The sequence below is a fragment of the Sparus aurata genome, chromosome 11, assembly GCF_900880675.1.
Source record: "Sparus aurata chromosome 11, fSpaAur1.1, whole genome shotgun sequence".
Lineage (NCBI taxonomy): Eukaryota > Metazoa > Chordata > Actinopteri > Spariformes > Sparidae > Sparus > Sparus aurata.
This window is the reverse complement of record NC_044197.1, coordinates 22,348,873-22,372,807: the sequence shown is the minus strand read 5'-3', so window position 1 is coordinate 22,372,807 and position 23,935 is coordinate 22,348,873. Positions and strand designations below refer to the sequence as shown.

Sequence of the window (23,935 nt, the reverse complement as noted above, 5' to 3'; positions counted from 1 at the left end):
ACCGTTCTCTACCACAGCTGCACACTTTATCAGCAACACTTTTTACCAAGGTTACACCACGTCTGAAGGCTGTAGCAATGAAGTCAGTAGTTTTCTGCTCCCAGAAACAAACTTTTTACCTTAAATCTTACAGCAACCCAAGAGTAAGGCAGCCTGTACTAATCTTATGTGAAGTAGAAAAGACACTGAGGTTGTTAAATTCAGTGATGAAAGTGAATTCACTGAAGAGCAATTTCGAGATACTTGTACTTTACTTGAATATTTCCCTTTTCTGCAGCTTAATGCTTCCACTCCACCACTTTTTGGAGGTGAGTATTTTACTTCGTTCTTACTACATCTATTTCATCATTTTATTTACTTTTTAGAAACCAAACAATCAATTGGCTAATGGAGAAAATAATCAGCAGATGAATCCATAATGTAAATGATCATCAGATGTGGTCCTGTACGAAATAGTTTCCATTTAAACCAAAAACAGTAAAAGCCTGCTTTATATCAATGCATGAGGAATAATGGTCTGGTGACATAATTCACAGGGGACATTTTGTTGCATTGAGTACTTTTTTCCTAATGATACTTACTCACTGTTTTGGGTAATGTAGACACCAGGTTTTAAAAAGGAAGAAGAATACATAGACTAAAAAGGCAATATCGGTGGTTCTCTGTGTTGATTTTGACCAAGTTTGTTTGTATAGCACAATTCAGACACAATGCAACACAAAGTGCTTTGCAGGAGCATAAAATTACATGAAAAGACATTAAAAATTCAAATTAATGAAATCAGAAAATAATGAGGAAGATGGCAGAAACAAAATACGAAACAATAAAAGTTAAAATGGAAAAATAAGCTGATACAGAGCAGCTGTCATAAAGACAAGGCAACAATATTCATACTGCACTTCGATAAGATATCGATCAAAGTCTTAAAGTTGCTTCAACAAAAGGCTGTGGCACACAAAAAGGTATTCATCCTTGATTTAAAAGAGGTGAGAACTGGAGAATTTTCTGGGAGATTGTTCCCAAAAAACTGAAGGTCTGCAGGTTCAGCAATAAAAGAGTCCAACAGGTGACTGACAGTCCACCTGTCTGGCAATGTCAGACCAGTGGACTGCTTTACAAAACCTTACCCACTGAGCTACTTACCCACCGAGTGACATAACTGGAGGCAATTCACCAGATTACATGCAGCTTCCTCTGGAGCCACAACAGGCTTCATACTACTGTTTTTCACATATGCAATAGTACTCCCCAAGACCTGCAAACAGAAGAGTATTTTATGTGTTATATTATGTGTTATTAGTATTTATATCACCGTAAGTAAAGGATCAAAATACTTCTTCCACCTGGTATTACAGCAACTGAATACAGAGTTAATTTCCAAATTGCAGTTATTTACAGATTCCTGCCACGAGACCAATAATTTATACAGTATAGTCCTTTATGAAACACTACTGCAATTGCTGTTTTGCTCCACATAGTGACACTGCAGCCCTTTACAGAAGCACCCTGCCATCTTTTGCTTGTGACGTACACTGACTGTTCTGAGCATTCACAGTGAGCCTCCTGTGGGTCCCCGCACCATGGCTTGACAAACAGTTCTGTGGAAGGCTCTGAAGGTGAAATAAAATGTACAAGACGAACAGATGAGCTGTGAGCAGTAGCAGCTGCAGGGAATAATCTCTGACCACATCAATGATCTTGGACTGGAATGATAACAACACGCACGAATTGTGACAGAGGCAGTTAAACGGATTGGGATTCAGCAGATGACACAGTTGGGATTAGATCGGTGACATGTTAAACACACAAAGAGTACACTTACAGATTGGAAACAGACTCTGTTGTGTAGTTCATAGAGATGGTTAATTCCGTGGGCTCTAAAATGTGTTTATGCGGTTTGTTGCGATGAAGTCAGATGTCCAACAGATCAGTTCAGAGGGTTTCATCATCACAGGGCCACATTTGGCAGGAGAGGTTCTTTTACCAGCACGGATCGTGAAACTCAGTGTTGTCTGCGAACACTGAAGGAACGGAGCCATCACACAAATAGAAATCTCTCCTTATGTCGTTCTGTGAGAATTAGACTAGACAGCACAACCACACAAAACTGATTCACCCATACTTCACAAAACACGCGCGCTGACAGGGAGCATTGATGTACTCAACAGGAGCAGTTATGCTGAACAGAAGAGAGACGGTTTGGTGTTCAGTCGCCTTCTGAGTGATTTCTACTGACTGATTAACAGCTGACATTCTGGCGCTTTTTTTTAGCTGCAGATCTGTCTGTCAGACTTTTCTTTCTTTCTTTGTTTCTTACTTTCTCTCTGTGTCTCTCACTCCATTCCTCTTTCTATCTATCCCTCTTTACCTCTCTCTTTTCTCTCTTTCCATGCAATTCAAAGACATTTGGCTTCAATCAGCGAGCCGATTTGGACAGACGGTGAACGCTTCTGTTGCGTGTGTGTGTGTGAAACTGTGTGATCTTTGAGTATGTGTTGGGGAGGGTCTTTGCCTCACTAATGGTTTATTCAGAAACCTGAGCAGGGTGTTTTACGAAAATGTGAAAATATTCTTTCAGTCATTTAGATAATGGGCAACTACTGTGTCTCTGTGTGTGTGTGTGTGTGTGTGTGTGTGTGTGTGTGTTTGTGAGAGCGAGAGAAAGAGAGAGGAGTTTGAGGTATGGATGTGTGTGAGAGTTGATTTTATGCTTTCAGATTTAAGCACTGCCAAGGTCCTTTGAGGTCACACACACATGTTTAAACACGCTGACTGATACAAGTGTCGCTCAGAGTACATCACCTTTTCACATTTGTCTCTCTTGCTGTAGTAGTGATGCAGTTCTGATCAGATCGTGATAAAGTCCAGGCCTGTTTTTTTTGGACTTTTACATGCACTATGTCGGCCATTAAGAACCTCTCCATTACTCCCGAGATAAATCTGAGGGTGTCACATGATAGTTATTAGGATAACAATGATATAAAATAAATATTTCTCCAACACATAATTACATGTATTGTGTCAATTTTTGCTATTTTACTGGAAAAACCTTTTCTGCCTGTGAAAATCCTTTGAACTAAAGAATCTGAGAGGAAATATCATGTTTAGTTGAATTCCTCAAAAGTCATGTCCACACTGAGGCCAAAGCCCCTGATCATTGTCAGGCTCTAACCTTCATGTGTCTCCTATAAATGTTACTTGTTTAAAGGTTAAAGAGACACATTGTTTTCTCATACTGTCCACTGCTGCAGCACCTTTACTCACCTTCTGTCTGAATGCTCAGTTGTAATGACTGTGTCTTTAGGGCCCTGCCTAGTCTGCTGTGATTGGTCAGCTCTCACAGGCCTGAGCGGGCGCTGCCCAATGTTCTGGCGGCAGCTCTGCCAGTGTTAGGTTATCATGGCCTTGCCGGGGGCGTGGCTGAGGGTGGTGACTGTTTAGTTGTGACATCACAACCCAACCACAACACGTTTACATGCACAGTTTGAGTACAGGCTGTGTGTATTTTTACATGGAGTGTTTTGATACTTTCATAGTATAGCAACTACTACTACTACTACTTTATAATCAAAACATGAATGAAAATCTCTGTCGCAGCCTTCAATCTTTCCCTTCGAAGCTGCAACAATTAGTCAATTATCAATAAGTCCACCAACAGAAATTTAATCAGCAACATTCTTGATAATGAATAATGAATGAATAAGGCAAAACGTGTCAGGACTAAATCCTCCCCTTTGTCATTTGTGATTTTGAACTATATATTTGAGGGTTTTTGATTTGCCATCTAAAAATATCAGTGTCAGCTGTGGGAAATTATCAGGCATTTAAAAAACAAAATAATATGAAAATAATCATTAGATACAGTCAGATATCATAGTTTTGAGGGTTAGAGTAAGGCCACCAGTCCAGACTATTACTCTGACCTACACTGTACAGCCCTCTCTACATGACAGAATGATGGTTTCCACTGCAAGGCCAAGAACAGTCCTGCCATTACTCATTATTTATAGGTCTCCATATCTCCTAAATCAGAACATAGGTGATTCTTTCTACATCTCAATGCCAGCAGAGATGACTCCTCTGCTGGGCCACAGTTTTATACAGACAAACTGGGTTTTCAACCATGTGTCCTAAACATGTTGACTTGGCCCTGGATCTAATAAACCTCGCATGGCGCTGCAGTTGTTGGTGAAAAGTGGTGGTGACTAACTCACACTGCCTGGCTCTGTGACACACACCTACCTCAACACATTCTTCAGGTCTCCTTCCCATTAATAAATGCCCTTTTATTAGTCTTCTCTCATAAATACCCTTGGAGAGAATTCACAGACTATAAAGGGAAGTTTGTTTTTCAGAATAGTAAAGTGTTAATAGGTCCAAAACAATAGCCTGCCATGCAAACTATTAGGGCATAAATGCCGTCTCTTACTTACTTTTGATCTCCAACAAAACCTTTACTGATTTTTCAAAACACGGTCAGCTTTAGTTGCCATGTGGATCTGTTTATTTGGGATGATGATGATGATGATGATGATGGAAAGAAAGACGGTAATTATTCATATTTACAGTGTTAATGAGTTACAAACTTATATATGTAATATTTTATTCCATGACTGAATAAACAACCTGTTCTTAGACAAAAATAAGGTAACGAGAAGCTCAAAGGTGACATGGTCCGCCACATATGGACAAAGTAAAACAGTATGAAATTGTGTTGTCCTTTGTGGTCAGTTTGTTTATTCAGTTAATTCAGTCACACAAAAAAAGAGAGTTTATTTATCAAGTTTATTTAGGCATAAAAGAAAATGATTGAAGATGGTTCTCTACTGATTTCTTCCCCAAAACTACATAATGCACCTTTAAGATAATAAAGGTGAGCCAAGAGAAAAGGTATCCGACGACGAAGGCGAAAATTAGGCTGCGAGGGTTTATATAATGACAACAGTGATAATGATAATGAAGATCAACATCATGATGGAGGTAAGGTTGGTGAATGAGGTCGATGAAGAAGACAATTTAGAAGGCATTCAGTAGTTTTTGTGTAATCCTGCAGACAAACCAACCAACCAACCAACAAACAGGCACGGGTGAAAACAGTAACTCATAGGTGGAAGTAAGAAACATAAAATGGCTGTATACAGTTTATTTCGGTTTAAAAAGGGTGTAAATAACATGTTTTCAAATCAGTTTGGGATCTTGGGGCTTCCAGAGACTTGGATTACACAGGACATGCAACAACCTCTCACACAACGTCCCGCCCACAACACTATCTGATTGGTAGCACATCACAATTAACAGCCTATAAACACTGAATGCTCTGAATCTGCATAGTAACGTGTAACTATGCTGTAATTTATCACAATAAATGTGGTGGAGAGGAAGTATAAAGTAGCTGAAAACGGAAACACTCCAGTAAAGTTCCCTCGAAATTGCACTGAAGAACAGTACTTGAATCGAACTTTTTCATTTCATCACTGGTCGTTTGAAATGTTGACACAGTGTTTCATTTTTACTGTAAATAATATCGGCCCCAAATATCAGTTTACAGTCTCCTTGAACTACGATAATCAACATCTGCCCTGAAAAAGCTTTAACGGTCAACCCCTGCTTTTGTCTGACACACCATCAGGAATTCAGTGTGGGAAAGCTCTCAGAGAGAAGAAAAAACTGCATAAGCACCTGTGAATGATAGTGATGAAGATGATGAGGGTGAATCAGGTAAAGTGGTGATGATGATGATGATGATGAGGAGGAGGAGGAGGAGGATGAAGGTGAATCCGGTAAAGTGGTTATGGTGATGATGATGATGGTGATGATGAGGATGAAGGTGAATCAGGTAAAGTGGTGGTGATGATGATGATGATGATGGTGATGATGTGGATGAAGGTGAATCAGGTAAAGTGGTGGTGATGATGATGATGATGAGGATGAAGGTGAATCAGGTAAAGTGGTGGTGATGATGATGATGGTGATGATGAGGATGAAGGTGAATCAGGTAAAGTGGTGGTGATGATGAGGTTGATGATGATGATGATGATGATGGTGACTGGACGACTAACTGGAGGAGGAAGTGATGAACACCGCAGAGGTGCTGAGGATTAAGACGATAGGAACGCCGCGTGGCCGCACTTGTCCCGGTGGTGGGAGTGTCCGCGAGGAGGGTAGAGCTGCTCCGCTCAGCTCGCGCGCAGACAGGAGCGGCGCGCACATGTGTTCATTCTCAAGTTAAAAGAGTCGCGAGAGCAGGACGCCGACGAGCCGCGGACACGGGCAGCAAGAAAAGTCGTTGATATCCACGGTTGTATTGCCTTTGCGTTCTTCTCCTCCCGGTGTGATGTCAGCCTGTCGGGCCGGTTTGGTGCTCTTGTGCGCGGTGTTGGCGGTGACTCGCGGCCGCAGGAGTTCACCGGAGCAGGAGGATGTCGAAGAGAAAATCAACAGCGCCAGATGCACGTCCAGGTGCCTTACTCTGCACATGACCCAGCTCACTGCTGCCTTCAGACACCTACAGGTACCTACGACCACTTAGTGTGTTATTCAGGAGTGTTTACCCAGCCTGTGGTTAAAGCTGACCTCCGGTCAGTGGTCCACATGACCACTGGTGTGTACAGAATAAATTAGATAATCATAAAATTAAAGACCAGACAGCCACGACTGAGGGGTTTGATGCTAGACACATGAATGTGCCGCTCACTGGTGAGTAATCTGTATGAAATGAATATAGGGCTGCGCAAATTTAGTCAGTTTTACACTCCAAAGGTGCATGACTGCTATTTTCTGCAGTTTTACAGTGTCAGTTTTGATCCAGATAGTTCAGCTATATTTTTTGTGATACCTTTAACAGTCACTCTAAAAAGGCCATAATTGTCCTGATTATTTTATCAAATAGACTGTAGGTGAGTTGCTTTAGAAGGGCGCTGTGTAAGGAAATCTGAGAATTTTAATATTTGAATTATTAATGAGCTGATAATACAAACTCAGAAATATTTATCTTTTCCATTACTGATTAAACAAGCTGTTCTCAGAGGAAAATAAGGTCCCGGACCACTGTTTGAAGCTAGAATTGTGGCAGGGTCCACCACATAAACAAAGTGAAGCAGTATGAAACTGTGCTGTCCTTTAAGGTCAGTTTGTTTATTCAGTTTATTCAGTCGTGAAAAGAAAGAGAGTTTGTTTATTTAGTTTGTTTACGCATAAAAAATCTGTCAATGAAGATCGTTCTCATTCTTCCCCAAAACTACGTAGCAGACCTTTAGTGTCACAGTGGCCCGTCACCCTGAAATGTTTCTGGAGGATACAGAAGTGTGATATGAACAGAAATGACAGGGCTCCAGACTGAGTTTTCACGCTGGTCGCACTTGTCCGCCCAATTTTTCTATTTAGGTGCATTAGCTCATAATTCAGTAATACATTTTAATTTGATTCATTGACACACAAATGTTTGGTTTTACTTGACAGATTTTTGGGTGCATGCGCGACCAAAATAGTCACACCCTGGAACTCTGGGTGATTTGAGGCAAATTACGTCATGAAACTTTATTAAAACACAGAAAACATGAAAATAAAAAAGAAAGAAACATCTTGTACTCTGGTCTTATTGGTGAAGAAGCCACATCAGATAAACATCAACACCGACCGCTGTCATAGTTGTGTCACTTCTGTCACAGCTGTGCTTCCTGCTGGAGAAACACACAATTGTGCGGTTATCGTCCAAATCTTTCCACAAGTCTTTCCATTCTTTCCAGTCTTTTCAGAAACAATGGCCTCACAATGCCATGTTGTGCAGTGTTTTTAGATCATTCAAGAGGTGTTGTTACACACAAGAGAAGAAAAGCACAGTGGAGCACTCACTGCCTGAATAATTAATCCAAGGAAACAATGTGAGACAGTGAGTTGTGTCCAACGTGGCTTTCATTGGGAAGTTTTTCAGATCGCCCCGTGTCAGCGCTCAGAGGGCGAAAGGTGCCCAGAAGAAAGAAGTTTGGTTTCTGGTTTACAATCGTTGACAAAATTACTCATCTCAGTGAAATCGCTGGCCCATGTTCTGTGGCCCTTTGTAGTGAGGAATGTGAGATTAACGGGGACATTAGGACGTTACCAAGTTCGAAAAGCCACTTATCGTTAACGGCTTCAACATGTGCATGCTGTGTAGTGGGTGGGAAAGTCATTAACCACAGAGTTTAGCCCCAGTGGCTCTGAGGTGTGTAGCAGAAAGTGTGTGAATGTATATGTGTGTGTGTGTGTGTGTGTGTGTGTGTGCGTGGGTTTGCATATGTTCACGTATAAAACTAAAGGTTTGGTCTGGTCCTCGTCCATCTAGAATAGACTCCCCGCACCTGTGCATTGGGTAATGAGGGTGGCCCCTGGATGACTCTTTTGCAGTGTGTGTGTGTGTGCGCGCACACGTGTGTGTGTGTGTGTGTGTGTGTGGTTTCTGGAATGGAGGTGTGAGAAAGGGAACATTTGGTTTAAACTTTATGAAGTGGAGTGCAGTAGTCAGATGTTGAGCATCAAACAGCAGCGATGGAAATGAGAACGACCCACTGGGACATAGAAAACAGGCCAAACCTTAATTTTCAGATCAGGTTTGATTTGTAAAAATGATCAAAATGTTGCACTCCTTTCTGTGACAACTCTTTGATTTCTTATGCAGCTTTGTTTTCCGCCATACTCGTGGCATTAGTTGATATCCATGTTGTGTTTAGATGAATATTTTCTGACATTTCTGATATCCTCAAACAGACTAAGCCATCTGTGGAGAAAATATCCCAGAATCCAGAAAAGGGAAAACCACATTTAGTCTACACGTTTTGTTTACTGTATTGAAACAAATAGGCCATCTAATATTCCCCTTATATCATCTTTATTAGAGCCCAACCCATACTGGCACCGAAAACAGAGTAACAGGTTTTCGAGTACTTCAGATATGTGTGTTTATGGCGTAATATGGTTTGTAGCAGGTACACCTGCACTTGTGTGTAGGAATATGGACGTTGTACGGTTGAGGAAGTGTAGTGCCAAGGATACGGCTGTTTTTACAGCCATGTGAAGCGTCAAAAATGTGTTCAAAACATAGCCAATACTTTGTCAAGTACACCTTGCTGGTTAGATTTACAGCAGTACAATGCTCTGCTTCCTGCTGGTGCTACTCCACACAGGGGAAGAGCTGATGGTGATCTACTGCAGGTAACACATTGACAAGGGATAAGTACCTCATACAACCACACATCAAATGATTTATTAAAACAATTTTTGCTTTTAGTCGATTAGTTTACAGACAGAAAATTAATCAGCAACTATTTTAATTTTCATATAACAGTATACAGGATAGTTTATACAGTATATTCCTTAAATGATGATACTATCTTGTCTTGTAAAATGTCTCCTTTGACTCTGGAAAGCTGTGACAGGAATTTTTCATCACATTCTGACATTTTATAGACATTAAAGCAATGCATGGAGAAATCAACAGTCAGATTGATTAATAAGGAAATAGTTGTTAGTAGCTTGTATAAGAAAAAAAACTCGGCAATGACACCATTACCAATTACCAGGACAGCGACAAACAGGAAAGGGCCATGTCGACGTGTGACTCGGGATAAACATTTCTGGGTATAAAGGGGCCGTGAAAACTTGTGTGTGTTATACCAAATTAAAAAGAGCCTCTAAACTTTGAGCAAACAAGGAAACAAGTTTCCTCTCAGCCACATCCTGGGGAACAACATCACTCCCTGAACCTATTATAGGACAGACAGTGAAGCAGCAGAACTTAGAGTGATGAATGGGTGGGAGAGACTGTGTGTTAGAGCATTCATTCATTTAAAGAACATAAAACGTAAAATACCCTTTTGATAACATCTCCAGTAACTATAACATCAGTAAGGGCAAATGGAGCTTTACTCATCCTCCTCTGTCACCACACTCAGACACATACACACACACACACACACACACACATTACTTCCTCTGGCTTCATGTGGGTGAACCCTGTGTTTTTGGCTCTTTCTCTCTCAGTGTGTGTGTGGCTAGAGTGTAGCCACCAGAATGTGAGTCACCAGTTTTCTATTTACACCTCGCTTTCTGCTGCTTCTCTGGGTTTTCCACAACTTTCCCTTGTATGGTGTAATAGTGTAATTATAGCTCTTTGTGTGTGCACACAAGAGCATATATATGCTTGTATGTTGTCATATCCCCAAATTCCTCCTTGATGTAAACTCCCAAAAATAAGGAAAAAAAGTGCAGCCTCGGCTGCAGAGCTGGATCTTTGTGCACACATGTACTAGATCAGATTAGACTGCGTGTCTTAAACACTCACAAGTCTGTGGTGCTGATGAGCGGATGGTTAGCGGTTCGAGCCAGGTCTGAGGGCCAGTGCGAGGCTGAATGAGCTGCCTGTGCGTTCATGTTTATGCGTGTGTGCGCGTGCATGTGTGTCCCAGCTGCTCTGCGGTAGGTAACTCTAATCAGCCCAAAGGTCGGTCAGCCAACCAGTCACGCTCTGAAAAAGACCAGAGACAACAGGCAGGTCAGGTTGCACAGAGACAGACGGGGAGATAAGGGCAGGTAGACGGACGCGGTCGAGCACGAAGACAGGCAGGGTGAGCGGGCAGGTAGACGCACAGACAGGTGTGACAAACAGACGCGAAGACAGACAAGCTGAAAAACTGATATACAGCCTCAAAAGTGGAGTGACATGCAGGCAGACAGGTAGGCAGAGAGACAGGCGGGGAGACAAAGGCTTGTTTGATCCACCTCAGAGATAAAGACTCAGGCTCTTTCTGCGGCTTTGTGACTGCCCCGTCATTTGATCAGCAGAACCAAGGATGGATGGCGATAAAGTTGTGGAGGCGTAGGAGCGACTCTCACCTGAAACCAGGACGAGAAATTCCACAACAGTAAATCACAGCTGGAATGGCAAAGCTTCGAGCGGCGCGGCTTTGTTCTTTCAGCTACAGAGAAAGAGTCCGATAGAAAGGCTCTTTTACCACATCAAAACCATGACGACATATTATATCTGATACTTGAGCGTTCAAATCCCTTCTTTTTCCCATAAAGTTGGTAAATCAACTCATATTTAGGACTGGCTATTGTTAAAAAAATTACAGATACCGTTGCTGAAACTGATACTGATACTGATACCTTCACTTTGATACTGGTTCCTGAATAATACTTGATATCAATTTTATGAAATCTGTTATAACAAAAGATCTCATTACAGGTACACATGGTGAGCCCCGTCTCTGGGCATAACCTAGTGTTTTTCCTGCATGCCTTGAGACAGCCAATCACCAGCAGTATTAGATCTTGGCATAATAAGTATGCTGCATGCTTATCAAGTGGCCCTGATGAGATCCTTAAGTTTCGTGATTTTTTGATACTCGATAGTTTTGAGGCAATTAGGGCGGTGCCATAAAAGTGTTGAAGCTCGATACCCAGCCCTGCTCATAGCTAATTTGTTCATTATATACAAAAACCAAAGACTAAAATGACTAATCACAGTGAGTTAGGGGTCAGACTATTTCTCTGTCAGGGCCAGTAACTAGAGCCCTCAGATTTTCCACCTGTTAAAAATGAACAATTTGCCAACTGGGTGTACAGATTTATTGGCCGATGTTCACCTTATTGAGTGCTGTCGGCCTGTTGGCAAATAAGATGACATCGATGATAGCAGTGGCCAGTGTTCATCTGATGTTTGTCATCAATTTTGCACTCGGACATTAATGAGCTACTTGCCTTTACATCCCAGCCACCAGTATGTAAGTCCTGGAAAAACTCTTAACTTTGAGCAAGTCTAGAAGGCAAAAAGAATTTTGAAAGAGTTACTTTAAAAAAGTCTTCATCATGTAAAAAGAAGATTTCTTGGACACATTTGCAAAAAAGGGAATAAATGACAGCAAAAACAACCAAAAACATGCGTGGATATTTTAAACATCTGTCTTGGCCCAGAATTTCACAACCAGGGCATCCTTACAGATGTGTGTGGTATCAATCTTCTCCCCTAACTATCCACCTATTTTCTAAAATGTTGAACTTTTCCTTTGTTGATCCTTAAGAATATTTACTTCACAGAGTTTCCGTACGCTTCTGTCGGAACTGAACCGTAACAGACAGACAGATGCCGACGTAATAATCGGATGAGGCAAGGTTCAGGGCCATATAACAACCACTATGTTGTGACGCTTGTTGTTTACAGGATGTGGGGCACCACAAACACTAACGTTGACACACGTTCACGGAAGCACACACATACTCACACGGGCGCACGCACACAGACACACACAGAGGCACACACACGTACACTAATTGGGTGCTTCTGTCGGGAAAGTTCAGACCTCAACATGGGCTTTTTTGGAAGAACTTTATATTGTGTTGAGTGGAAGTTAGTCATGATACACTTCCACAAACAACACGTACACACACAACACACACACAAACACACACACACACATACACCGTGGCTGCATTTGCTTCTGGTCATCTGGGTATGATTAGCAGAGTTAATGCCTCGTGTTAAATAGACTTTCTACTGCGCCCCACCGCAAAACACTGACCACAACACACACACACACACATAATATGAACACACACACACACTCTTTCCTTCTGTCTCTCTCTCACACACACTCACTTTTTATCGCTGCATCTGGCAGAAGTGTGATTTATATCTCACTCTCTTTTCAAACACTGAAGGGTGTGTGCAGCTGTGCGTATGCATGTTGACCGTGCACGTTTCTATGTGAGTGTGTGTGTGTGTGTGTGTGTGCGTGTGTGTGTGTCAGCTTCTTTCCTGCTGTTGTATCCAGTAATATCAGGTTGTTATTCTTCGGCAGTGATCACTGTGGACTCAGCAGCCGTCAGAGCCATGTGGAAGTCCTTTAGTGCAAGTGTTTCGCAGTCCGTGGGTCAGTCCTGTTTCTGACGGGTCTCTCGTGTCCCAGACAGATTTCTCTTGTGGATCCCACGATAGGAAAAAAAGTGTAAGACCCTGCGTTTTTTAACTGTTAGTATGAAATCCAGCCATGTGGCAATCCATCATTAAAATTGAAATGGGATTTTTTGCAAATTTTTTGTTCAAAGTCATGCATCATAAAGTGAGCTGAAGTGAAATTCTCTTGATATTTACATGCAAGGTATCTTGTGAGCATTTACGTAAGAATTTTTTCAGTGCGTGAACTACATTGCTCAAAGAAGATATTCACACATCCAACCAAGGTAGTGATACTTTCCAACACACCTGCGTTTCGACACCCTGTAGGAAGATCTAGAGGGACTGAAACATCGGTAATATATTGGGAGCAAGAGCAGTGTGCAGGATGTTTTCAAGACTGTGGAGTTTTGTAGGTCTTTTACACGGGTATTAAAGGGCAATTTCAGTGTTTTTCAACCTGGGCCCTGTATTTATATATTCTGGTGTGTAAATGATTTATAGTTAACAAAAGTTTTGGAATCAGTCAATTATACACCATGACTATTGGGCCCATGTTGAAAAATGCCAGACTTTCCGTTTAAGAATCATCCATAAACAAAAGTTCGATGCCACGATAAATGCATTTGTACATTTTAAAACCTTCTTCCACTATGGATGAAAGTACACTTTAAAAAGTTGGCTTCCCTTCAATAAAACAGCTCTGAAGACTAAATTCCAGCCAGACGAACAGCAGTCACCGAAATTTATTGCGTCCTGTTTCACAACTAGTATCCATTGCTCCTTGCCAGCCTCCTCCCAGCTCCTATTAGCTAATATTTATTTTCATAATTTACCTTCTTTTGTCTGCCTCACTCTGCTCCTTTCAACTTCCTCCCTGCCTCCCACATCCAACTTCTCTTCTCTTCTTTCAGCCACCTTCTTCCAGTCCTCCTCTTTTTTCCCCGACTTTTTCAACATGTGCAGCTGTTTTGATGCGCACACACACACACACACACACACACACACTCCAAGACCCTACGAAACCCCACTTTGACCACCGTTTAATAGCCATACGGCGCACAGGCCCGTCTAAACTGCCCTGATTGGCTCTGACAGCAAATATGTCCCATGAAATTGACTTGGGATTTGTGTCTATGTATGTGTGCATCCACGTGTGTGCACATTAATGTGTGTGTGGCAGAAAAAAAGGGGAGACAGAAAAAGAAAGGGAGCGTGAAAAAGATTAAGAGAGGGGATGAAGATGTGAGGCCAGCAGGGGGGAAAGCAGCTTTATATCTCTTCAGTGGAAATCTGGAGATGTTTAACTGGCCTCTGCACCGTCCTCAGTTCTTTGAGCGGAGCATCTCCAGTATATCATCACCATCATTTTCAAATCCTCTCTGGTCATTTTTACAGGAGTTGGCAGCAATGTGGTCTCTGAGAGGAAGAGTTGGAGGGTACAAATGAAAGACAGAGAGTGACAGGCCAAAGGAGGCTGTTCTGGATGAGTATCAGCAGAAGGATGAAGAGGAAATGTAAAGGGTGTGTGTGTGTGTGTGCGCGTGTGTGTGTGTTGTCCTTTTCCTGCTCTCTGTATCTGTTTTTTCTCCTCCAAAAGAAAGAGAGGGGTGGCTCCTGGAGGACAAATGTTCAACTTATTTCAATTAAGCATCTAGGAGTGGGACAGAGCAGAGCGACGTTGCCAAACACAAAAATCATAATGTTTTTGACCGGATACCTTGGATACCGGACACTGGAAATCATCAACATAATTGGGAAGTTTGCGAATTAATTAGGACTGCTCTGTGAATTTGATTATGATTAATGAGGATATGATTAAGATTCAAACCCAGTTGGTGTCATATCACTCAGCTAGAGCAGGATAGTTTGGAAAATGACCTCACGTAACTGTAATGCATCCTTTAAAAGCAGGAGACAATATTTAAACTATAGCGAAATATTTATACTTAATAGAGATACTCATGTTGTATTTTTGTTAAGTTTTTCTTTATTCTGTTGAGTCGATTTATCATTTTGCTCCACTGCACAGTGGTCAGACAGGGACTATATATTTTTCAAGTGGTTAGATAGATTGTTTTCTTCTCATAGTAACATGGACAGGGTTGTAGTAAGTCTGGTGGGACTGCATGTGAAGGTGCTATCCAAATCACTGAAACTGCCTTTTTAAAATTTTTGATAAAGGAAAAATGTGTGACAAAACAGCATTCTAATGAAGAACTCCAGTGCTGTTGAGATGTCCTGGCCTCCAAATCCAGTTTCTCAAATATAAGAAGACATGTTTGTTACTTACAGACCCCAACAAAAGTCACATCATTGTGATAGGAATAGTTTTTTGGGTGGAAATGAAAACTTTGATGCAAAAATGACTACACCACTAATCATGAATTACATGGCAATAAAAATACATGTCAAAATGATAGCGATATGATTTTTTTGATCATATCACGTAGCCCTTATTGTCGCTCACCATACATAAAAACCTCAACCAGTACAGGCACATTCAGTTGTACATCATTGGAAGGAAATTCAGGTAGAAGCAGGGAATGTGTAATGGAAGCCCAGGCAGTAGATTTTATATAAACAATACCCTGTAGAAATTCACTGATCATCACAAACGTATGCCGAAACAGTATTTGAGGGTGGAATTTATTTCACTGCTGCACCCCAGGGTGCTAGTTGTGCAGCACTCACATATCTTAAAGGGACACTCTTGAGTTTTATGACCACTTTGAGTGCTACAGAGTAATCCTTTTGAGTGGATCTCAGTTTTGTTTGTCTGCATTTGCACACACAGGTTCCTTTTTTCCACCAGCATGGAAACAGTCCAATCTGGTTCTTGTACCTAACTCTGAACCATTTGGAGCATTTCGACCAATATCACCTCAGTTTGGAACCAGAAAAGTTGGTTCCTAGAAAGAACCAATAAATACCTAACCTGGGCTCCTCACTGGGTGAGTCAGTTTTCTTACAGGTCAATGTAAAATGTGCAAAGCCCTCTTTTGATAATACATTCTTGACCACAATTATCTGCTGATATCTGAATGGAATCCAGTTCAGGAACAAGAGCTAATTTGGTGGAAAAGGGGTAACACATTCCTGCCAATGTTTTCTTGTTATTCCATTAATCGACAATTCACTAACAAGATCACGCCAAGTTTTACTGTTGAAATATTTTATTTAAGTGTTGGGAAGATTTGGAGAGGACAGAATAAAGGGGGGGTCGGGGATGGTTGGATGAGGAAAGGGGTTCGGGGTCGAAAAAGTCGAAAGGGGGGCTGCAGGTTTGCCGAGCCATCTAGTAACCGGGGGGGGGGGGACGGTCGAGACTCAGAGTGGGGGTACCTCTCGATGAGCGCACGTCCTGACGGGTGTGGCTTCATCTTCCCCCCCCCCCCCCCGACTCGTGTGCTGGGTGGCCCGGGTCCTGCTCTGGTATCTTCTTGCCGTGGAATGGTGACATCGAAGGCTGGGCTGCCAGTGGTCCTGTGAGAAGGGATGGTGGAGAGAGAGAGGGTCTGGGAGGGAGGGTTATCAGAACTTGCGACGAAAAGGGAGAGAGATGTTTGGCTTACCTTATGTAGGCTTCACAGGTGATGAGATCGGGCGTGGAGGTGGTTGAGTTGATTGGGCGCAGGTGGTTAGATTGATGAGACGCAGGTGGTTAGGTTGATGATGCGGGTGATGGTTTGATTGACTGGACCTGGGTGGCAGGTCAGCGAGTGGATTGGCATGGTCCTGTTCCTGAACCTTAGTTATAATAACTCCATTTGTGGCAATAAAGCATAAAAAAGCAGCAATCACCCAACAAAGGCGGTGAAGAATAAGCCAGCCAGCAAGTTAACATGAATGTATATGATGCAGGTCTCAAAATGTTTAAAATTAACTGATTTCTAAGTTAAATATGAGGAAGGAAATGCAGTAACAGGGTTTTTAGACCTCAAATTTATATGTACGTACATCCAATTTTGGTGAAGTTAGCATCACAGGTCACCTTTAATTGTATGATGGCAGATGTTTTAGAACGTCACCTTGAACTATAAAAGTTTTTTTCTCTCTTTAAACCCGATTCCGACCTGGACATACAGCCTGCTTACAGCGTGACCAGGTCATAAAAAGTACAGTTTCATGTTTCTTTTGGATAAACTACCAGTTGATCCAGAATGAAAATGCGGAGGGAGAGACGTGTCTGTTTAACATTCACGACTCTGTCAGAATCGGTAGAAGCAGAGTGTGACTGCCTCTGAGCAATATCAGCTGCTTAGATGTTTGAGAAATTCAAGAGCCTCCTTCTTTTGTGTGAGTTACACTGCTATTATAAGACCTGTATCCATGGCGACATGGTAATTTATGATGCAACAGGTAGCACCTGGGCGTTGTCAGTTTTGTTTAGTCAGAAAGTGTCTTTAAGACGGGATTAGAGAAGGGAAGAGGTGTGCAGAGAGACGAGGAAGATGTTTCTCAGTCTCTGTAGTGATACCATGACACCCGTTCCTCTGTTTCTCTTTTCATCTGTTCCTCTTTCCATCCGTCCCTCCCTACAGACCTGTGACTAATCTATTCATCAGAGATTTAACCATTACTTTAATGCTCCAATACTATCTTCTTCTTCTTCTTCTCTCTCTCATCTATCTGTATAGGAGGCTGGTTAAGTAGTAGCCCAAGCATAATCTCTCTGAACAGCTAGTGCAGATTACTGCTAAACCAATGGTGTCCGCCCCATCAATACTTGTTTACTCTTAAAGTTATACCAGCATTGGAGAGACAATATCAGGTAGTTTCACAGACAGCGCTTCTGAGTGAGATTTTGCTCATTTGTTCAGAACTTTGTTAAAAACGAACCACTTCTTCACTGCTCCCAACAGCTGTACAACCGAGGCAATAGTGTGCAGCTGTAGCAGTGGACGTGATCAGGAGTTAGAGTATGAGAGGAATGAGGCGAACAAAATTTGAGAAGAACTTGGAGCGCTGACCATTTTCACACATATGCTCAATGACCGGTCTCTGCAGAAGGCCAGCGTGACTAATGGCTTGTCAGATTTGGAAATTTACAGAAATTGTGGGGGGCAGCACCTCCTCGCCTTACAGTCTGAAAGAGGCTTTTAACTAAACTATCCCTGCAGCACTTCTTTAAAAGTATGTCACAGCCTTAATCTTTGCCCTCTACTTCGGTAAAGATCCTCGGCTATTCTGGTGATGGTGAATTCTCTTAGTCGCCACATGCAGCATCACCACAGGGCTCATAAGATAAATAAGCCATCATCTTCACACTTCAAAGTCCTGTTTAGCTGCTTTAGCAGCTATTTTATCAAAGTTGTCAATATGCATCTGTTTTGAATGTTAAGAGTGAACAAGTCAATTCAGCACCGTGTGTGCCGTGAAAGCCCTTAACCCCTAATCTCTAACCTTTAACCTATGCACTGTTACCCCAACTCTAACCCCTTTAGCCTCATTATAACAGAAGCACAAAGGCTACTTAAAGAGGAGAAGGCCTGAAAACTGTGTGTGTGTCTGTGTGTGTGTGTGTGTGTGTGTGTGTGTGTGTGTGTGTGTAAGGAGATGAGCTTGGTTCAGGCTAAATACAGCACGCTCAGAAGAGGGTTTAGGAGTCGTTAAGAGGGCTTATGCCACAGACACACACACACACACTAGAGACTTATCTATTCCCTATTGGCACACACACACACACAAACACAAACGCACACATGCACACACATGCACATATATACACACATTCACAGAAGACAACGGACAGATATGCACACACACCAGTAGTCTAATAGTTGTTTTGCTGTTGGAGGATGGCATAGTGATTGTGCTAAAGATGACACAGCACTTCATAGGGAAGAGCAGCAGTTCTGCCACACTAACTGTCTTTCCATCTCTCAAGTTAAAAACAGCTGACAGGGTTTTCAGTCTGCATTTTAAACATTAAAATTAAAATTTCGGATTCGGGAAACAAGTGATATCATCCACATTCGGGTTGGGCTGATGATGCCAGTGATTATGCTCTTTCTTTGCTCTTTCAGGCCTGTTTATACTGAATATATTTGGGTTTAGTACTTTGAGTTTGGCAAAAAAAAGCAAATTGCAGTTGTTTATCTTGTGCACTTTCAGCATTATTGTCTGTATTTTTGACATTTTAAGAGTCCACAATCAAATATAAGATTAAATAGACCGTTATTGCTATTTTTCATATGTGTATATATATATATATATATATATATATATATATATAGATATATATATATATATATATATATATATATATATATATAGATATATATATATATATATATATATATATATATATATATATATATATATATATATAAATACACACATACATACACACACACACACACATATATATATATATATATATATATATATATATATATATATATATATATATATATATATGGCATTCAATGGCATAAATGGTATTCAACCTTCGTATTGTTGTCATTAGTGTAAAATCGCTTAAAACTTTATTCTTTTACTTTCATTACCTGCACACTGGATATTTAATCGATAATCAAAATAATCAGAAGTTAAAGGTGTGAAGTAAACGTAGAGGCTACCAATTTGCTTGACCTGGGTATTAATTGTTTATAGTAATGATGTCAGATTGATCGCCATGTTGTAATAGTGACAAAAGATCCTTCAGGTGGTGTTTTTATGTGGATGAAAAACAATTTGAAAAGCTGAGATTTATGGACAAAAGGCTGGTTTGGTTTGGTTAATCTGTATTTCTGTCCCTGTGGTCATGAGATGACGTCTCCCTCTGTCACAGTGGTTATTGCAGCCATGTTTACTGGTGGTCTTGACTCACTTAGCAATAAATGTATACACAATCTCACGCACCCTCACACACACACACACACACACACGAAAACATACATCTCACCAAGTGACGTGGCCTCTGTCTGGTTCAGAAACCACATACACAGTGTGTGAAGTCACTTTGCACCCTGAGAATAATTATGTAAATAAGAGAAAGGTTGAGTGTGTGTCTGTCTGAATCAATTTGGTCACTGACCTTTTCCTGACAATATTTTGCTTTCTGTCAGACAGCAGTCTCACATGAATGGGCTGAATGTGGGCAGAATGCGTCAAACACAGGATTTGTCTGTGAAAGATTTATTCCTCTGTGTGTGTTTGTGTTAATCCTCCTCATCCTCTCTGTCTCTTCCAGAGTGACCACGTTCTGGTTTGGTGTGAAAACCACAGACGCTGCTCGCAGGTAAATACACACATACACACAAACTTGCACAGCTGCATTTCCAGAGACATTGTAATGATTTCCCAGAAGGCTTACCCAAACATTAATCACTCTATGTTTCACCCTGACCTCACAACAGTAATGTTAACCCTAAAACCAAATCTCTGCTGCAGTAAAGAGTAACAGTAACTCTGCCACAGTTGGCTGTGTTTCATGGGTGGTAACAGCCCCAGGCTTACAAGACCAGGCCATATCTGAATAAAGAGAGCCAGAGCTTCGCTTTAAATGGTAACTGGATCATAAAAACTGCAACTGATCAAATCTGATAAAAAATCACTTTAAAAGTTTGGTAACATTGATGCAAAATTCGATCTAAGTGGATACGTGGATGATGATTTGAACCAATCTTGTCTTGCTGTAGTAAGTGGCCAAACAGACAAAACAGCGGTACAATGCAATGCAGAGCGTTACAGGGACAGAGAGAGAGTCTTTCTCTTTCTTTGGGTATGGAATCTTTATAGCCACGCACAGCTCCTGTAATAGCAAAGGTTGTGTTTTTAGTTAAAATAACGTCCTCCTCTATATCCCCATTATCCCTCCACCCTGGAGCAAAAATTATATCCCCTGTTTATTCACTTAACACTGCTTGCCAGAAGGGTTCACTGTGTGTGTGTGTGTGTGTGTGTGTGTGTGTGTGTGTGTGTGTGTGTGTGTGTGTGCGTGTGTGCGTGTGTGAGTGTGTGAGCATGCTAATTCATTGTTTGATTGAAGAGGAGTTTCCATGTGGTGTATTTTTAGCTGCCAGTCGGTCCACTCTGCAGCAGCTCCTGCTTGTTACAGATTTCTGGACGTCACTGTAGGTGTTTTTAGATGTGGACAAGACAGAAACTGATTCTCCATATTTTGATGCAAAAGATCGTGATTTAAATCAGAAAAGGCGAAAAGGATGGGAATCTCATCAAAACCTCTGCGGTATTATAAAAATAAGACAATACACTTTTTGATGACTAAACAAGGTGATGCTCTGTAATCTGCAGCTTCAGAATGTCTGTAAAATATCTGTCCGTCGTGACCTTTTACTTCCTGACCTTAACTTACTCAATATTAACGACTTCTTGAAAGATTCTGTCTGGTGTCTTATTGATGTGTTTTCTGAACTCGCCGTTCAGGTTCAGGCCCATTTAAAAGCTTCATCCCAGCTGAAAGCACACCTGAATCGTATTTTACTTATGGCAACATTTCCAAGCTTTGCCACAAATTCACATGACAGTCGGATAAAGGAAAAGCAAAGCAACAGACGTGGGAGAGAGAGCTTTTCCTCCTGTATAGTGCGTATATCAGTAGTGTGTGTACATAGAGGTCAGCCGGGGTTAATGTCAACAACAGCTAAGGGCATGCCCCCCCCCAAAAAAAAAACTCCCACCAACAGACCGTTGCAGGGGATACCACACTGAGCAAAACATCAGACTTCAACTTTCAGCTTTACGTAACCCACCTCACCATGTCGCAGAAAAACACAAACACACACGGCTCCTTTGACCTTAACCAAACCTTTCTATATCCTTTCTTCCTTCCTTCTCTCCCTTCCTTTGTTTCTATTCCTGATGTTTAGAGTTCAACAAAGAAACAGGCTGAGAACGGAAAATATTTTCAGGTTTAATACCATGTCTTAACTTTACTACCTTGGCTTATGTCTTGATGTTGTACATGTGTAAATGCAGTGTGGCACTATTCTGTAACCGACGTCCAACAACAGTCTTTGAAACTGGCCAGTGGGAGCTGACGCTGTGTAAACCACAATTTTCCCTCTCGGACAGCCTGATACTGCACAGACATACGCTGTGTCTCTTCTCGCTTGTTTGAATAGCAAAGTTATTAATTCTTACCGTTTTACAGTCTGTTGAAAGTGGCTACAGCCCAATTTGTAAAAGTGACCGCAGCAGGCCAACAAAAATAAATTAGAACAGAAAAAACATATTCCAGTCCTGAGCAATAATTGCCAAGATTAATCAAAATAATGAATTATACAGTGGAGGAAGTCCAGCACTGTTGAATGCTCCCATGGTGTGTGTATTTGTCAGGAAGATGTGTTGGAGATGTTTAGGCCTTGCTATTTTCTTTATTGATTGTGCATCTAGGGAGCATTAAACAATGAGTGCAGTCCACTTTATTATCGTTTCATTAGGCCAACAAATATTCCCTGGCTTCTACTCGTCTCTGTTCTGCGTTATGCATTGTTCTGGTAACATGTTTGATATCAGAAGCACAGATCCCAACAACGGGATACAATGAACTACAGAGAGATGGACGGTCGGTCCATTTTAAATATTTAGATCAGGTTAGAGGTGCAAAGGATGGCAGTGTTTGTAGGTTGGGAATTTCTCGCAAGGGGGATCAATAACAGGACATGTTATCTTACCTTATCTTAGGTTGCTTCACCACATTGTTCCAGACTGAAATATCTATGGTATCCAAGGTGTAGAATGGATAACCATCCCATTTTGTTCAGACATTCATGGTTCCCAGAAGATGTAACTATGATTGACTGACTTTTTCCTTACTTGTTACTTGTTCTAGCTCCACCCTGACGTAGGCAACCTGTGGTTTTGCATGAAAAGTTTCGGCACTCAGAATGATTGCTTTGGCTTGTCATTCATTCATGAAGATTTATATGTTAGCAAATACGTCCAGTGAATACTACTAACCCTAGAATTGTAATTGCTTAGCCTTCTTAGCTAAAGCTTCTTTAGCCTTGAAAGTGCCGCCATCATATTTCGTTACTCACAGAAGTTATGCTGAGCACTGGCAGTATCACCTATAAACGTTTCCCCATTAACTCGCCCTAGTCTGGACCATTTTGTGCACAGAGAGAAAGAGAATGAGAGTCAGAGGGGAGGATGTAGTGAGTCAACTGGTCCTGAGCTGTTGATCTGTTTGAGGAAAAACACTCTGCACAGTTTGATTTTCAGACTTTTTCTCTGGGGAGCTACATTTTTCATATGTTTATAAACCCAATTTTAGGGCCATTAGTAAGGCAAATCTAACAATATGTGTCTCAGCCTACATTCCACTGCAGGATCTCATAAAGGCTTTTGGCAGCGCAACACACTCAATAACTTTTGACAGAGATTTTTACAGAATAATTTGGGGACTGGTATTACTTTCCCCTTGACTCCTTTCTTTGGGGCCTAACTCAGACTTCGAGCGGCGCTGAACTAGCTTGTTCTCGCTGAGTTTTAACATTTGTAACACATAGTCAATCTGTCCGCTCAAGTCACACACCCACAGAATGGTGCGCTGTGAAACGAAGGGATTTATTTAATTTCCCATGTCATCGATTTCACTTAAAACAATCCATTATTTCACAAGTATTTAGATATGATATTTTCAAATATTTCAATTCCCTTTTCTGTCATGATTTACAGTCTCTGCATCTCAGGAGCATGTTGTTAAAAAACAGAAAAACTTGTAAAAAGTGAATATAAATTTTGAGGTGACTGTAAATTTCATCATTCAAATACTCTGCGGGGATATATTCTTCTTCTTCTAAACTGTATGAAATCTTTCATTCAAGGAGACAGTTATTTATACATGAATGTTTAAAGAAGAATTTAACAAAGGATAAAGCATAATTTCTCTAAAATGACTCATCTTTAACAGTACAAATAAAACAGGATAGGAGTAACAGACATGAAAGAAATGAGACGGCAGAGAAAGGTTAGCATTGTTTCAACCACTATGGTGTTTTATCTGCGCCTTTGTTACACAACAGTCTCTCTAGTGAT

General features: G+C 41.2%; 1 protein-coding gene across 2 annotated transcripts in view; it reads left to right on the top strand.

The window, feature by feature from the left end:
- The first annotated feature begins 6,072 nt into the window (after window positions 1-6,072).
- Window positions 6,073-23,935, top strand: part of anos1b (anosmin 1b) — a 44,409-nt gene continuing 26,546 nt past the window's right edge. Inside the window, exons 1-2 of one of the 2 annotated variants that reach the window (XM_030432244.1) lie at window positions 6,073-6,511; window positions 20,124-20,171. In XM_030432244.1, coding sequence (XP_030288104.1) covers window positions 6,335-6,511; window positions 20,124-20,171 — 225 coding nt within the window. In that variant the 5' untranslated portion in view covers window positions 6,073-6,334. The remainder of the gene's footprint in view (window positions 6,512-20,123; window positions 20,172-23,935) is intronic. The other variant, XM_030432243.1, reaches the window with a different exon arrangement.